Genomic DNA, 16,465 nt, shown 5'->3' with positions numbered 1-16,465 from the left:
AGAGAGAGAGAGAGAGAGAGAGAGAGAGAGATCCACTTGCATGCATATATATATATATATATATATCAACTTGCCTCTGCCTCTCATATGCTGGGATCAAAGACCTGTGCCACCACAGAGCCCGGTAAACATGCCATTCTTTGAAGTTCACTGCAAATGGATTTTTTTTTTAGGTAGGCTGTCTGTGTGTCAATGAGGATGACCTTGAACTTCTGATGTCCCGCCTCTGCTTCCCATAGGGTAGGATTGTAGGCTTGCACTGTTGTGCCCAGCCAACCTTCACATTTCCATGAACTATTTTTTTGTTCTTAGGACAGGAGATGCATAAAGGGAAAAATCCCTTTGCCATCCCACCCATTAAGAGATTGGTCCCCATAGTCAGGCAGTGGTGGCGCACGCCTTTAATTCCAGCACTGGGAGGCAGGGGCAGGCAGATCTCTGAGTTCGAGGCCAGCTTGGTCTACAGAGTGAGTTCCAGGACAGCCAGGGCTACACAGAGAAACCCTGTCTACAAATCAAACAATACTGCGTGTGGAGAGGACTAGGACTTCAAAGCTAGCCTCAGATATGAAGCAAGTTTGAGACTGACTAGCTCATGGCACATGAGCTCTTACCCAGCATGACGTCAGCCACCAAGGTTGAGGCAGCGAAGCCTCAGCTGCTCCTGATAAAGCACTCTTTGCCTCTCCTCCCCAGCACCCCAGCAGGCAGCAGCAACAGCAGTTCCCATCCCTGGACGACAAGCCCCAGTTCCCAGGGGCCTCTGCAGAGTTTGTAGACAAGCTTGAGTTCATCCAGCCCAATGTCATCTCTGGCATACCCATCTACCGTGTCATGGACCGCCAGGGCCAGATCATCAGCCCCAGTGAAGACCCCCACGTGAGTGAGGCTGCTTCCCCCTCCCAGGCCACCCATGCCTGGCCCCTTGCCTGAGATCTCTGTTTCCCACCTTCCCCGTCTGTCTGCCTCCACCTGCAGCTGCCCCAGGAGGAGGTGCTGAAGTTCTACAGGAGCATGACACTGCTCAACACCATGGACCGCATTCTCTATGAGTCCCAGCGGCAGGTGTGTGGGGACAGGTGGGAGCAGGGTGGGATCACCCCAGGTCCCTACCTGTAGCTGCATACAAGGAATGCACCAAAGAGGGGGGTGGTATGGGGGTCCTTTTGGTGGTGTCTTAAGAGTTTGTGGGGTTCTGGTGGGTCACTGGAAGAATGTGGGGAGGGTTTCATCCGAGGACACTAAAAATACCTGCCATGCTCCCAGCAAAGTTCCAGAAGTGCCAATTGCAGTCATGACTTTGGGTGGAACAATTTTCTTGTCTTTGTCTTGGTGTCCACAGTATTTGACAGCTGGATACACAACTCAGTGGTAGAGTTCTTACCTTGTCTTGGCTTCTGTCACTAGCTGTGTAAATAAATCCCTTCAAAAGCCAGGCATGATGATACATGTCTGTAATTCCCGTGCTTGGGAGGCTGAGGCAGTAGGATAGCTTTGAGTTCCAGGCCAGCCTAAACTACAAAGTGAGAAACTGTCTCAAAGCTGCCCCTCCACCCCAACCCCACACATCAATGAGTGAGAGCTGGTGTTCTAACCAGCTTGTAGTGTTGGCATGGGAACCATGCTCTCTCAAGCAGGAGTCTGCCTAACATGCAGAACAGCCCGTGTGCTGTGCGTAAGGAATGTGCTTGGGTGAGTGACAGGCTACCAGCGCCAAAGTCAAAAGCAGTACTCAGTGGGTGACTAGTTTGTCCTCTTAGATGAAAGAAGCTAAGGGAACAGGGAGCCTGGAATTCATCCACTGGTAGCTGAGTGTCTCCCACTGCCATTCACTGTGTGGCAGTAGATTAATCCACTCTAAACTCCCCAGTGGCGGCTGCGGAGGCAGTAGTGCACTTCCTTGCTACCTGCCCCAATGCTCTGGATTCTCAAATGAAAGACACAAGCACACTCACTCACACACACACACACACACACACACACACACCCTTATATTTTAATAAGCCTTAAACAGCTCAGTGGGGCCATTTCCAAACTTCCATGTTGCTAGCACACTCTCCCCTCTGACATTCCTGAATTATTACTTATTAATACCTATATTCCATCCTGACCACCCTGGGCCCAAGCCTGCAGCCCTCCTGGGCCACGATCCCCAACTCTTTTATGTCCTACACTTCTCAGGCCTAGACCTTCTCTTTCCCCAGCATGGCACCGTTTTCTCCTGTATCCTTGCCCAGGGATCTTAGAAGTCCTGCCTCTGTTTCCTGGCCCAGCCATTGCCGCTGACAACTTTATTTACCAATCAAAGCCAGCTGAAGACAGGGACCCTCAGCATTTTACATGCAGACATGTGGATTCCCCTGTGATTTTGGAAACCCAAATGGCATAATGCAAGCATTAAACAAAATCCACTGTGCTGTGCGGTGCAGCACGGTGCAGCGCGGTGCGGTGCAGGCCTTTCTTTCTTCACGAGCTGCTTGTGAGTCTCATAACCCAGGTGGCTGCTGGAGTCTCATTCCAGGCAGCGAGCAGAAGGCAGGTGGGAGGCCGAACACAGCCCATCTCAGTTCTTCCCTCCAGAGGGCAGTGCCCTGAATGCCATCTGTCAGTGTTCACCAGCCCTTCCTAGTTTCCAGAGACACTGGCACTTGTCCTTTCTTCTAGATAGCTCTTGCATAAGGCAGAATGGGTGCGCTGGTAACAGGACTCAGGGAGGACACTAGACCAGGGGTGCATCTCGGGTCTCCACATACTAACTGAACTTGACAGCCCTGAAGGTCCTCTATACCTAGTACCCGCCCACCCACTTGGCACCAGAAAGTTAATTAAGTTTTAATTGGCTCCCCACTCAAAGAAAAGCCCTTCCTCATCACTTTCCCAGGCCTCTGAAAAAGCAGGTTCCAGGAGCATTGCTGAGCCCCACAGAGGTGGGCAGTCCTGAGGGGCAGCTAGGAGAGCTCTTCCGTATGATCTTGGGTGATCTGGATTTCATCATACACCAGGGGTTCCCCAGCTCTCCAGACAGACTTCATCTTGGAGTCCTAGGCTAGTTGGCATGGCCTCTGACCATACCCCACAGCAGACAGCCTGTCCAGACTCGACCTGCGTGCCCTCCTCCTCTAACCATCTCTCTGTGTTGGGTACTGGCAGCCACCCTTCTCACCTTCCTAGCACCTCATCTCCCCTGCTGTCTGCCGTCTCCCTGCTGCCTCCTCTCTGTTCCTTGATGTTCCCTTAGGAATGGGTTGGTGGCTGCAGCACTGTTGGACATCCACCCAGTCAGTCCCTCTGCGTCATCCTTTATGGCACATTGGCCCATGTTCTGTGCCTGTTGCCTCGTGCTCACAGGATGGCTGCCGCAGGTCCAGGCGACCTGGCTCTTGAGTGAGGCAGGAAGGAGATGGAGGAGGGGTGGTGCCAGCAAGAGTCTCCCTTATCCAGAAAAGCAAATTCCATTAAAGCCTGAGGCTAAAACTGTCCCTGACCAACCACCTCTGGCTGGCAAGGGAGGCTGGGAAGCCCAATGATTCTCCAGGCCCAGGGATAGAGAGGCTAAGCAGGCCTGGGTGGTCACTCTCCCAGCCATTAATTCAGCTTTTGAGGACTCATCCATCTGTCCCTCTTTCTGTGTCCCTAGCTCCCAGACCAGGCCACCGGTCCCTCTCTCCTGGCACTGTAGTCTCTCCTGTTTGCATCCCTTCCCTGAGAGTGATCTAGAGCAGAGTACGGATGCACTTCTCTCCCTTCACCTCCCTTGACCTTGTGGCCCTTTGGCCTCGTGTCTTTCCTTGCCCTTCTGTCTAGGCCTTCCCCCCGCCCTGCCCGAGCCTGGGCCTACTTCAGGCTCTTGCCACTCAGCTCTCACTGTCCACCTCCCTTTGGAGGCAGGAGCTCCTTGAGCATAGCCCCACACAGTGATGGCCACAGTGGTGACTGATCAAGACAGGCAGGAGCTGGGGGCGGCAGCGGCGGCACACCCCTTTAACTCTAGTGCCCAGGTAGCAGAGGCAGGCAGATCCCTGGGGATCTGAGGCCAACTGGGTCTACTTTGGAGTTCATGATATCCAGGGCTACAGAGAGGCCCCGTCTCAAAACGTCAAACAGAGAAGTAAGGCAGGGTTCTCTGTCAAGGACTGCCTTAACAAGCCTAGGCCTCTGGCCCCTTCACCCCTAGGGCCGGATCTCCTTCTACATGACCAACTATGGCGAGGAGGGGACACACGTGGGCAGTGCCGCTGCCTTGGAGCGCACAGACCTGGTGTTTGGCCAGTACCGGGAGGCAGGTATGTCTCTTGGTAGTTTTCTCTGGGGTCTCCATTGAGCCCCACAGCATGGTGCTGTGAAGGCCTTGGGTGCCCAAGACCCAGCATGGAAAGCAGGGCAGGTGAGGCTGTGATGAGGCCTCTCCCAGAGCTATGCAGTGTGGGGTGGCACCTCAGCCCTCTCTGAGCCCCGTTTGCTCTTCTCCAAGGTGGCAATGAGGAGGCACCTGAAGTGAGCGGCTGGTAGTAGGACCCTGGGATCAGGTCTGGCTGAGGGCATGACTTTCTCTGTGGACACCTGTCTACCCAGGGCAAGGCACTTCTGGACTCTCCCAGGGTGCTGTGTTCCCCAGGAAGCAGAAGCTGTGCTGAGCGCAGTGTGGATCTCACTTCTTTTCTTTTTTCTTTTCTTTTGGCAAGGGAGATGGATACAGAGGAAAGCAGGAAGCAGAGAGTAAGGCAAGACCCTCTTTGCGAGCTGGGGACAGGGCGTGGCAGCATAGCACCTAACTAGAGTCAATCAGTGAGGGCCAGGGGAGAGGCCTACTGAGCCGGGGATGTGTTTGTTTGGGGTCCAAAAAGAAAAGCGCCCCTGGCGGTACCAGCCCGGCAGATCCTGAGCCTTATTAGACCCACCACATCTTAGGCAAGTTGCTTGGTCATGCTGCCCTCTATAAGGAGGTGGCTGCTGAAAGGTCATGGGCAGCTGGCTTAAAGCTAGCACAGGGATGAACAGTTGGAGTTAGAGGCCCTTGTCATCGGAGCCTTTCCCAGGGACCTCTTCAGAAGTGGGGTGGCCAGGATGACTGTCCAGAGGCCTCCTTGGATAAGCTGGGCATCCAGTCTAGAGCCAGACCAGCTCTGTCCCGTCTTGGAATGGGTCGGGACATACAGTCTGTGATGGTGACACTTGGCATCACCAGCAAGGAAAGCCGGGTTTCCATGGCACTGGGGACCCGTCAGCTCTTGCCTGTGTGGAGGTGACAGGACAGGGGAGGACCCATCTCCTACTTCACGCTGGGAGGTGGAGAGGCCTGGCACGATAGCATGTGCTTGTAACCCCAGTTCTTAGGGAGCCAATGCAGGAAGACTGCAAGTTTGAGACCAGTCTGGGTTACATGGCAAGAAGCTGTCAAAAAACAAGCCACAGGTCTCCACAGCAGGCCAAGTCTCCAACTGCATCAGAGGACTCTGTCTTGTCCTCTTGCTGCAGAGTGTGGGCACTTTGGAGCCAGGGCTGGCCTGGTTTGGGTGGCATGTGGAGGTCCCTCTCGTGCCCACTCGTGAGGCAGTTGTCCTTGTTAACAGTGAGAGCCAGGCAATCAGCAGGGAGAGTGAGGTCCTGGGACCCAGGCCATCTGCCTCCCAGGGAGCAGGGTTGGTGAGTCCTCTTCCTGCAGTCTGACCCAGTACCAGCCCTCTCTGTCACTCTGGCTGCCCTCCCAGCTGTGGTGGTGACAGGGAGTGCTGTTTGTTCAGGGCTGGGAAGCAGTAGCAGGTGCTGAGGCAAAGCACTGATTCCCGTGAGACCGGCAGCTTCCTGTGCAGGTTAGAGCTGCCCGGCTGCTGTGCATTGCCACCGCTGGGCTGTCAGATTTGTTTATGTTTGGTGGTGGTGGAGATGGGGCCCGGGGCCTCACACAGGTACTTTACCAAGGAGCCCCACCCCAGCCTGGGACTGTGTGTGTGAGCACCGTCTTCCTGCCCCTTTGTGGTGACTGTCATGTAGAAGCCCCAGTGCCTGGGCCTTTTGAGTTTGTAGGAAGTCTCAAGGCAGGCACACCCCTCCTCTGCCAGAGTTCCTCCTCCACCATTGTCTATGCAGCGTAGCAAGGCCTTTTGGAATTTTTTGTGCCTGATGAGGCAGCCTGATCTACATAGTGAGTTCCAGGATAGCCAGGGCTACCAGGTGGGAACTGTCTTAGAAAACAATCATGTAAGCCAGGCAGTGGTGGTGCATGCCTTTAATCCCAGCACTTGGGAGGCAGAAGCAGACAGATTTCTGAGTTCGAGCCTGGTCTAAAGAGTGAGTTCCAGGACAGCCAGGGCTACACAGAGAAACCCTGTCTGGAAAAAAACAACACAAACAAACAAAAAAGAAAGAAAGAAAAAAGATAAAGAAAAAGAAACAATCATATAACTCCATTGCCTTGTTTTTTGTTGTTATTGTTTTCAGACGTGGTCTCACTGTGCAGCCATGGCTGTCCTGGAACTTGCTTTGTAGACCAGGCTGGCCTTGAACTCACAGAGATCTATCTGGCTGCCTCCCAAGGTGGTGAGCCACCCCAGCCTCATTATCTTTTTCTTTTTTTATTAGATATTTTCTTTATTTACATTTCAAATGCTATCCAGAAAGTTCCTTATACCCTCCCCCCTCCCTGCTCCCCTACCCTCCCACTCCCAGTTCTCGGCCCTGGCCTTCCCCTGTACTGGGGCATATAAAGTTTGCAAGACCAAGGGGCCTCTTTTCCCAATGATGGCCGACTAGGCTATCTTCTGCTACATATGCAGCTAGAGACACGAGCTCTGGGGGTACTGGTTAGTTCATATTGTTGTTCCACCTATAGGGTTGCAGACCCCTTCAGCTCCTTGGGTACTTTCTCTAGCTCCTCCATTGGGGGCCCTGTGTTCCATCCTATAGATGACTGTGTCATTAACTTTTCATATGAAGAACAACTCTGCAGTAAAAGGTTGGGAGCGGCCAGTGCCAGACAGCTGCTTCAGAGTGAGCTCATACTCTGGGAGATCAAAGGGGCCATAAAATGCTTCTGTGTGAGTTTAGGCTCTGCAGGACTGTAGGACATCATGACCCACAGTGCTCTCCCAAGGCTGTGCATTGTGACCCCTTTCAGTGATGTTGAGAGAGTCCCAGCGTGTCTTGGAACAATCACAGACCCACCCATCTCATTCATTCATTGTATACCCCAATATCAGGCTCCCCCTCTCCTCGAATTTCCTCCCTCACAATCTTCTCCCCCTCCCCTTCATCTCTGAAAAGGGGGCGGTCACTCTAGGGTATCCCCCCACCTTGGCACATCAAATCAGTGCAGTGCTAGGCACATCCTCTCCCACTGCGGCCAGACAAGGCAGCCCAGTTAGGGAAACAGGATCCACAGACAGGCAACAGATTCAGGGTCAGCCTCGACTCCAGTTGTTGGGGTACCTGCATGAAGTCCAAGCTGCACATCTGCAACATGTGTCCAGGTTAGTTGTCTCTGTTGGTCTTCCTGTGGAGTCCCTGTCCTCTTCAGATCCCTCAGTCTTTCCCCCAACTCTTCCACAAGACTCTCCTAGCTCCATCTAATGTTTGGCTGTGGGCGTCTTCATCTGTTTCAGTCAGCTGCTAGGTAGAGCCTTTTAGATGACAGCCAGGCTATGTTCCTGTCTGGAAACATAGCAGCACACCATTAATAATTTCAGGGATTGGTTGTTGCCCAAGGGATGCATCTCAATTTGGGGCGGTCATTGGTTGGCCATACCCTCTGTCTCTGCTCCATCTTTGTCCCTGCACATCTTGCAGGCAGGACACATTTTGGGTCAGGTTTTGTGGGTGGGTTTGTGCCCTTACCCTTCACTGGGGGTCCACTTAAGGATCCATATTCTCTACTGCTAGGAGACTCAGCTAGAGTCACCCTCATAGACTCCTTGGGGCCTCCTTCCCTCTGGCACAGGTCTCTGGCATATCCTAGAGACTTCCCCCAGGGCTTTTATTTGAAGAAAAGGTTTTATTTCTATGAATAGATATGGACTTTGCTGTCAGTACAGGTGGAGGTGGATTATTTCAAGACACAAATCTCAGTTTCTCATTGGGAAGAAAGCCTTGGGCTGGGGCTGTATCGGTGGTAGAATATTTGCTGGCACGCCTGCCTGAGGCCCTTGGCTCCATGTCTAACACTATAAAAGGAAGGGAAAGGAGGGCGTTGACAGCCCCAAGGGAAGGAGAGCCACATTCCCTCGGGGTTGTGGCCCTTGGGCCATTGGATGGCTCCCTGTGTCTGTGAGCACAGGGGCAGGCACATAGGGACTTAGCAGCTCACAGTGCAGACCAGGCTGGCCTTAAACTCTGAGATCTGTCTGTCTCTGACTCCCAAGTGCTGGTATTAAAGCCTTGCGCCACCATGCCTGGCCAGTGAGTTATTAATTTAAAAAATGAAGAAAAAGAAAACAACATGAAGCCTGGAGGAGAGCAGAGGGTGTTCCCAAAAGATTGGAGGTGGGGATCAGGGTGAGGGGTGGGGGCATGACTTAAACATCTCATGTTCATGGATGAAATTACCAAGTAATTAATTTCTTTCTTTCTTTCTTTCTTTCTTTCTTTCTTTCTTTCTTTCTTTCTTTCTTTAAAGATTTATTTATTTATTATATGTAAGTACACTGTAGCTGTCTTCAGACACACCAGAAGAGGGTGTCAGATCTCGTTGCGGATGGTTGTGAGCCACCATGTGGTTGCTGGGATTTGAACTCAGGACCTTCGGAAGAGCAGTCAGGTGCTCTTACCNTGGGGGGGGGGGGGGGGGGAAGGGGAGATAGGGAACTTTCGGGATAGCATTTGAAATGTAAATAAAGAAAATAATAATAATAAAGAAAAAGAAATAGTTACTTTTGAGGAGGGTGAAATGGGCAGAATATTTCCGTTTTTAAAATACGGATATTACATACACCTTATTCTTTTCTTTGTGTACACACCTACACACATACTATTTCATTTCAGACCTTAAGCATATCCTAGAGAATACAAGCCTAGGTTTTCTTCCATCCAATAGAATCATCAGTCAACAAACATTCACTCACACCTACTCTTAAAAGACAGCATCCTCTTTGCGATAAAGGGCCATTTCTAGCGCCTTCTGGGGAAAACAGGTATTTCACAAGCTCTACTAAAAGGTTGACAGCCTCCTCCCCAGCCTTAGCTCCTCGAAACAGTGGCTAAATAGCTGAATATCAAGTAATACAGGTCTTGTTACAGTGTATTTTACATGTAACAACAGAAGTCTATCATGCTCAAAAACAATTTTACTCACTAGCAAAAAGACTTTTGCCTGATGAAATAAAAATTATAGTATATAAACAAATGTTGATTTAATTTAATGTCAAAATCTAGACCAGTATTATTATATTACAAAACAAATTTAAAACAGTCAGCAAGTATACAGGGTAAAATTTAATAATACTTAATATATTTTTTAGCCCTTTTAATTTGTTCATATAATTCTGCCCATTGGAAAGACAAGAATTTATATGTAACTGAACTAAAACTAATAGTACTATGTAGGACACAGATAGGGATTGATATTTATAAAATGCTTCCCTACTTTGTTGCTATGGAACTCATTATTAATTTAAGATATGTGCAATACCATAATAGCTACCCAAAGTTGTACTTATTTGAATATAATGCAGTACATTTGCAAATTATACTGATTATTATTTTTTTTGTAGGGGAGTAAGTTTGACGTAAGGTCTCATGTAGTAAACTTGATACTGACTATGTAGGACCAATGTGCAATCTCTTCAGGACCAACTATGTATATTCTTTTTTTTTTTAAGATTTATTTATTTATTATATGTAAGTACACTGTAGCTGTCTTAGACACTCCAGAAGAGGGTGTCAGATCTTGTTACGGATGGTTATGAGCCACCATGTGGTTGCTGGGATTTGAACTCTGCACCTTTGGAAGAACAGTCGGGTGCTCTTACCCGCTGAGCCATCTCACCAGCCCACCAAGTAATTTCTGAAAAGCCACGTGTACAGTGATGGTCTGGTGGGTCTTCTCACACTGACCATGTGCCCTGAAGGCTGAAATCAGATATTTAAAACCTTGCCTGCCACTGTCTGTGCAGGACAGCCCTGTCATACACAAAGTTCAGTTATACCCCTTCAAAGACGAGTGTCGGGGATGGTGCTAACATAAACCATTCTCCCCTTGCTGAGAGTTACCAAGGGTTATCTGGGTCAAACAATTCTCTCCTGAGATAGGTCATATCTATGGGAGCTGCCTGTCCTTATGACCCCCTGAGTTCGCCTACCTTCTACAGCCTGGCTCTTAGTTATCTTTTAATTGAAAACATTATCTTGCTCTGTAGCCCTGCCTTACCTCTGGCTTGCAATCCTCCTGCCTTAGCCTCCAGAGTGCTGGGCTCAAAGGCCTGCCCTACCATACTGACCTGGCTACTGCCTTCTAGGCAGGAAGCTCTGGGGAGGACCGGGCTGGCTCCAGGAGGCCCACGGCACTGGCCTGACGCTCCTCCCCGCTGCACGCTCATCAGGCTCACAGCTGCTTCTCCTGCCAGGTGTGCTCATGTACCGGGACTACCCGCTGGAGCTGTTCATGGCCCAGTGCTACGGCAACGTGAATGACCCAGGCAAGGGACGCCAGATGCCTGTTCACTACGGCTGCAAGGAACGCCACTTTGTCACCATTTCCTCTCCACTGGCCACACAGATCCCTCAGGGTGAGGACCTGTGCTCTGAACCATATGCATGTAATACCTGTGGCCTAGCTCTCTGTGGGCCGTGGCCTCCCGCCTGCTAGTTGAGTAGAACCGTTAGAGCCTGGCCTGTATACAGGGACGTCTCAGAGGAGGGCTCTGTGGTGTTTCACCTCATCAAGCAGCCTTGGGTCATCATGACCGTACTGAACTTCCCAGACTCCTCCTGCCCAAGCCAGCATGGCCAGGCATTGTGTCATTGCCACACTCAAGACTGTCTAATGACACTGTCAGTGGTTGGGGGTAAACCTAGCATGTACTATTACCCCGTTACAAAGAGCAGGAAATTGAAGCTGAAGAAGGAAGTGACTTACTAGGGACTTGTGGTAGGGAGGAGGGCAACTCATGGGTACTTGTGACTGCAGAGACCACGTTCTACCCTGCCTTGACTAGCCTTGACCTCAGAGCCAAGTGGACTCCCCAGAGCTGGGGTGCCCTGAGGCTCCTGCATACTACCAAGACTGCCAGGGTGCCATGCCTGTGACCACACAGCACACAGACCAAGGATTGGCTCTCTATAGCTTCCTGGACCCAGAATCTGATAGGAGGCATGTGTCTCGGTGTAGCCCTGCTGTTGAACCAGTCTGGGTGTGTGGCTTGTGTGTCTGCAAACCTCCTGGGAGAATGTGGGAAGCAGAGCTGTTTATTATGGTGCACCAGAGTCCCTTATTCAGCAAATGTATGCCAGGTGTCACCCTAGGCTTTCTGAACAAGACAAATGTCAACCCTGTTGATTGATGTTGTCTTGGGGGAGAGTGTCAGGGGAGAGTGTGAAGAGATGGTACCTGGAGTGCTTTGTGCAGGTGACAGGAAAGGCAGCACAGAGCCATGTCTAGGGGACAGTGGCAGGGGCATCACAAGCAATTGAAAGGCAGATTGGAAGTAGTGTGGAAGGGAGCTTTGTGGGCACCTTGAGGCAATCGTGTGTTTAGTTGTGACTAGACCAGGGGACTAAGTGTAGGGGGTGCTGAGCACTCGGGGCCTAGTGGCCTTTCCTATTGTAAGGACTTGGCCCACAGTGGCCTGAGAGCCCAGAGTTAGGAAGGAGTCTGCCAGACTCACACTTAAGAGTCCCCTGGCTGCGGCTTGGCCCTGGTGTGGAAGGTTCAGATCTGGCTGTCCTCTGAAGGTGGCATATATGCAAACCTGACAAACAGGAGTCGGGTCATGCACCCTGGGTACCTGAGTCCGTGTGTGTGTGTGTGTGTGTGTGTGTGTGTGTGTGTGTGTGTGTGTGTGNGAGAGAGAGAGAGAGAGAGAGAGAGAGAGAGAGAGAGAGAGAGAGAGAGAGACTGAGACTTATTCCTATTCACGCTCTCTCATCTGTGTCCCCGTGCAGCGGTAGGGGCAGCCTATGCTGCCAAGCGGGCGAACGCCAACCAGATTGTGATCTGTTACTTTGGCGAGGGGGCAGCCAGTGAAGGGGATGCCCACGCCGGTTTCAATTTCGCTGCCACCCTGGAGTGTCCCATCATCTTCTTCTGCCGGAACAACGGCTATGCCATCTCCACACCCACCTCTGAGCAGTACCGCGGGGATGGCATAGGTAAGGCCCTTCTCACTGCCCTCCTTCCTGTTCTCTTCCTGATGGCATCTGACAGTGAGGGCACAGGGGGCAGTGAGCAGAGCACACCCTTCACTCTTTCTCCTCCTCCCTGAGGCCTGACTGGCATCCTCTCTGTCCTGCAGCGGCTCGGGGCCCTGGGTACGGCATCATGTCAATCCGTGTGGACGGCAACGATGTGTTTGCAGTGTACAACGCCACTAAGGAGGCCCGCCGGCGGGCTGTGGCTGAGAACCAGCCCTTCCTCATTGAGGCCATGACCTACAGGTGCCTGTCTCCCTTCCATTCCTGCAGCTCACAGCTCTGACAGGCTCTGTCAGCGCCCCCCACATGTGGCGTGGTCGCCCCACGTGCACTCCCTTCCTTGTGCCACATCACTCTGTGTCCTTTTCTGACACCCCACCCCCGGCTGATCCACGACTCCTCCCCTGTGCAGGATTGGGCACCACAGCACCAGTGACGACAGCTCAGCGTACCGTTCAGTGGACGAGGTCAATTACTGGGACAAGCAGGACCACCCAATCTCGAGGCTGAGGCAGTACCTGCTGAACCAGGGTTGGTGGGATGAGGAACAGGAGAAGGCCTGGCGGAAGCAGTCACGAAAGAAGGTGAGGGCCCATTGGAGCCCCAGGGTGTGCTCCCGCTGGCTTCTGCACAACGAGAACTCGAGGAGAGCAGGAATATAGGACCTGGGTATTCACACTGACCTGGGCAAGCCTTGTCCTCATGTGTGGCTCCTAGAGCCAAGCCACCTGGACCATATGGCCTCAGTGACTCTTCACAGTGGAACCCAGGGCAAGTCATGTTCCTGGGGTATCCACTTCATAACCCAGTCCATGTAAAGTGGTGTGTCCTACCTGGGCTGTGGCTGGAGCTAATGACACCCTCTGTGCACTTAGAACAGGCCTGATCTGGCCTCAGGCTGCACGTGGTCACTAGCTCAACACTGACCCCGTCGCCCTGAGGAATCCCTTCCCTTCTCTGCATCCTGCCCTCCAATCCTGTTCCCTCTGTTGCAGAGCTGAGCTGACAGTGCAGGGCCAGGTCCCTGCAGGCTGGGATCTAGAATGTTTATTAACATCAGTCTGAGGCTTCAGAGGGGTGAGGCTGGACCGTGGCTTGTGGTTGGAAGAGGACAGGGTGAAGGGGACAGTCACTCCCTCCCTCGTGTCTTCCAGGTCATGGAGGCCTTTGAGCAGGCTGAGCGGAAGCTAAAGCCGAACCCAAGCCTCCTCTTCTCTGACGTGTACCAGGAGATGCCCGCCCAGCTCCGCAGGCAGCAGGAGTCGCTGGCACGGCACCTGCAGACGTACGGGGAGCACTACCCCATGGACCACTTTGACAAGTGAGGCTCTAGCCAGCACGAGGGGGTCCTGCTCTGAGTGGATGCTGCCCCCTGTGCTCATCAGCGGTGTGAGCATGCTGAGTGGCCAGGGTGGCACCCCAGCCTGTCATGGGGTGACTTTTGCTCCTGTTCCTGCTCCCCCAGGCTACTTCACTGGGGCACCATGTTTGCAGCCATTGCTGCGGCTCCATCACTCCCTTCACCTGTTACAGTGCCTTTTAGGGGTGGGAAGGGACCAGGGCCAGGGAAGACCCTCTGGGCAGGGTGGCCCTGGGTTTGCCCAGAGAAATAGCTGATTGGCAGAGTAAGTAAACCACAGCTCTGCCTTTGACTACGCTTCCTCCGTCTCTGTTTCCTCAAGTTTGGGGGATGGGGTGTGTATGTGGAGAGGAGGAGAGAGCTCAGCATGGCTGATTTGGTTTGGGGGGGATGGGGTGTGTATGTGGAGGGGAGGAGAGAGCTCAGCATGGCTGATTTGGTTTGGAGGGGTGGGCTGTTGTGTGTTGTGTATCTACACAGTAACTTACTGGGACTTGTGATCTTGCTTTAGCTTCTAGTTCTGGGACTATAGAGTGTATAGCACCACACCAGCCTTTGGGGACATCCTGGATTCTTAGACAGAAAGGCTTGGAAATACCTACTTCTATAAATGTTCGCAGGCTAGAGGGCAGCCATGGCACGTGGCCCCTCCAGAGAGAGCCCTCTATGACCTGGTAGATGCATGGTGTCCAATGAAGTGTCCAGGATGCCCCCTGGAACCTGCCAGGCTAGGCTGGTTGAGGGTAGGGGGGCAGCAGCACCTGCCTTCCCTGCAGGGGCCCCATGGAAGAAGAAATTGCTCCTGGCCTCGGAGTAGGAAGGACACATTTTTTTCAAAACCATAAAGTAGATAAACACAGTCTGCCACCTTGGCTAGGAAGGGTTTAGGAGGGACGCAGGCCAGGTCAGCACCCCTCCCCCCAACCCCAGCTTGTCTCTGAGGATCAGCACTGGAGCTCTGGGACCCACAGATGTCTCCAGAGCCAAATGGTGTCCTGAGGGCTGACTGGATGCACCAGGAGCAGGCCTCGAACGGCGCAGGGGTCCCTGGTACGTTCTGCTGGCCAGGCTGTGAGGAAGCCTGGATGGGCACGGGGTGCTAAGCCCAGGGCACGGAAGCAGAAGCCAGTGTAGACATCATCAAAGGGGAAGGGGGCCACGCGAGCTGCTGCCTGCAGCAGCCAGGGGGCCAGGCGTCCTGAGATTACATAACCACCTCCACTCGCATAGGCTGGGTAGTCACCTTCAAAGAAGGTCTTCGGCACGTAGAAGGGTCCTCCAGGCTTGCGAAGCGGTTTGGCCTGGGTGAAGATTTCACCCAGGTAGAGGCTGCGGGCCCAGGTGGGTGGCAGAGTCTGCAAGTGCTCCAGCAGGGCTGGGATGTGCACAAAGGCGTCATCCTGAACCTGCAGGACAAAACTGACATCAGGGCAGTGGTGGCTCAGCCAGGTCAGCAGCAGCAGGTCCTTGAGTGTCCGGTTGTAGGGAACGTCCAGGAAGTCCCAGAGCAGTAGGTCACCATAGCGCCGGCTTTCCCATGTCACCAGTGATCTTAAGTCAGGCCCCCCCATTCCTAGGGGGGACCCCAGCAGGAAGAGCAACCGAGTCCCAGCAACTGGGCTGCCCCAGGTCTCCCTCACAGCCTGCCGTGCTGCAAAGTGTCCTGGTTCTGATTTGACAGCCAGTAACAAGTAGGGTACATCCTTATCAGAGCAGCTGGCCACAGGGCTGCCTTCTGCAGGCAGCCACAGTGGGAAGCTCCTACAGGCTGCTGACAACAAGAAGCGCCGAAGGTCCTGGGGGTACAGGATGAAGTCCAAGATCTCCGAGGCAGCAACAGTCCCCCAAGTCTGACAGTCCGTACTGGGCAGGACTCCCAGCTGCCGCTGCTGCTGGTTCCAGTAAGCAGAGGACAGTGAGCCAGTCTGGCCTAGGCGTGCTGAGAGGTTGGTGGGCAGAGTGGGCTCAGCATTGGGTGGTGTGGGACTGGGCAGAGCGCCCCGGGGTTCAGCCTTTTTAAGCCAGGACTCGGATGTCCACTCGATGTATACCTTGAGGCCCAGCAGTGTGAGCAGCGCTGACAGGCAGAGCTGGCACTTGCGGCAACGCATGACCCGGCCCAGGGAAAGGGCCACCAGTGGGGCTGCAAGAGTCACAAGGAGCCACAGAAGTCTTTAGGGTGCAGAGTGGATCTCCAAAGACGGCCCAGCAAAGCCCAGTTCCGTTAATGGCTTCTGAGACCCTAACCCTAGGCAGACTGACCCACAGTACCCAACTGTTAACGTTATCCTAGACTGAACACCGCCTCCCCTCGACCCCCCATTCTTTCCCTTTCCTGCAGTCAAGGTGTTAGATCTATTTGCAGTATCGCTCCAACGCTCTTCCTACTCCCCTCATTCCTGTCTTCAGGAGTCCCAGCTTCCCAGGGAAACTCCTTTTTACCTTCTTGGAAGCCTACCTACCTTCTCCAGTAACCCCACCCCAGGGCCTGGGGCCCCAGGTACCTCTGGGTCCAGCTTCCGCCAGCTCTGGGGGTCCTCGGGTCAAGCCCTGCCCGGACTCCCTCCTCGCAGCTGTGCGTCCTCAGGCTGCCGGCCCAGCCCGCGCTGCGAGTCTGGAGGGGCGGGCGGGCGGGCGGGCGGGAGGGAGGGAGGGGAGGAGGCGGGAGGGCCCCTGGGGCCGGGAGGAGCCGGGGCGGGGCCGGGAAGGGGAGGCAGACAGGGAGACGCGCCCTGGCGAGTTAGGGCTGGTTTTCTGGTGAGACAT

General features: G+C 53.3%; 2 protein-coding genes across 2 annotated transcripts in view; one reads left to right on the top strand and one right to left on the bottom strand.

The window, feature by feature from the left end:
• Positions 1 to 13,991, top strand: part of Bckdha (branched chain keto acid dehydrogenase E1 subunit alpha) — a 30,152-nt gene extending 16,161 nt beyond the window's left edge. Inside the window, exons 2-9 of the mRNA XM_021218997.2 lie at positions 697 to 879; positions 979 to 1,065; positions 4,175 to 4,283; positions 10,554 to 10,715; positions 12,091 to 12,297; positions 12,441 to 12,582; positions 12,752 to 12,923; positions 13,494 to 13,991. Of these exons, the coding sequence (XP_021074656.1) occupies positions 697 to 879; positions 979 to 1,065; positions 4,175 to 4,283; positions 10,554 to 10,715; positions 12,091 to 12,297; positions 12,441 to 12,582; positions 12,752 to 12,923; positions 13,494 to 13,664 (1,233 nt within the window). The 3' untranslated portion in view covers positions 13,665 to 13,991. The remainder of the gene's footprint in view (positions 1 to 696; positions 880 to 978; positions 1,066 to 4,174; positions 4,284 to 10,553; positions 10,716 to 12,090; positions 12,298 to 12,440; positions 12,583 to 12,751; positions 12,924 to 13,493) is intronic.
• A 652-nt stretch (positions 13,992 to 14,643) lies between these two features.
• Positions 14,644 to 16,273, bottom strand: B3gnt8 (UDP-GlcNAc:betaGal beta-1,3-N-acetylglucosaminyltransferase 8). The gene is made up of 2 exons (XM_021219707.2): positions 16,162 to 16,273; positions 14,644 to 15,842 (listed from the first exon to the last, which is right to left on the bottom strand). The coding sequence occupies exon 2, from the start codon at positions 15,808 to 15,810 to the stop codon at positions 14,644 to 14,646; it is 1,167 nt and encodes a 388-aa protein (XP_021075366.1). The 5' UTR covers positions 15,811 to 15,842; positions 16,162 to 16,273.
• Positions 16,274 to 16,465: the final 192 nt, after the last annotated feature.

The sequence above is a fragment of the Mus pahari genome, chromosome 19 (genome assembly GCF_900095145.1).
Source record: "Mus pahari chromosome 19, PAHARI_EIJ_v1.1, whole genome shotgun sequence".
In the NCBI taxonomy this organism is placed as follows: Eukaryota; Metazoa; Chordata; class Mammalia; order Rodentia; family Muridae; genus Mus; species Mus pahari.
The sequence above is the reverse complement of the archived record's forward strand: the minus strand, read 5'-3'. Positions and strand labels throughout refer to the sequence as shown.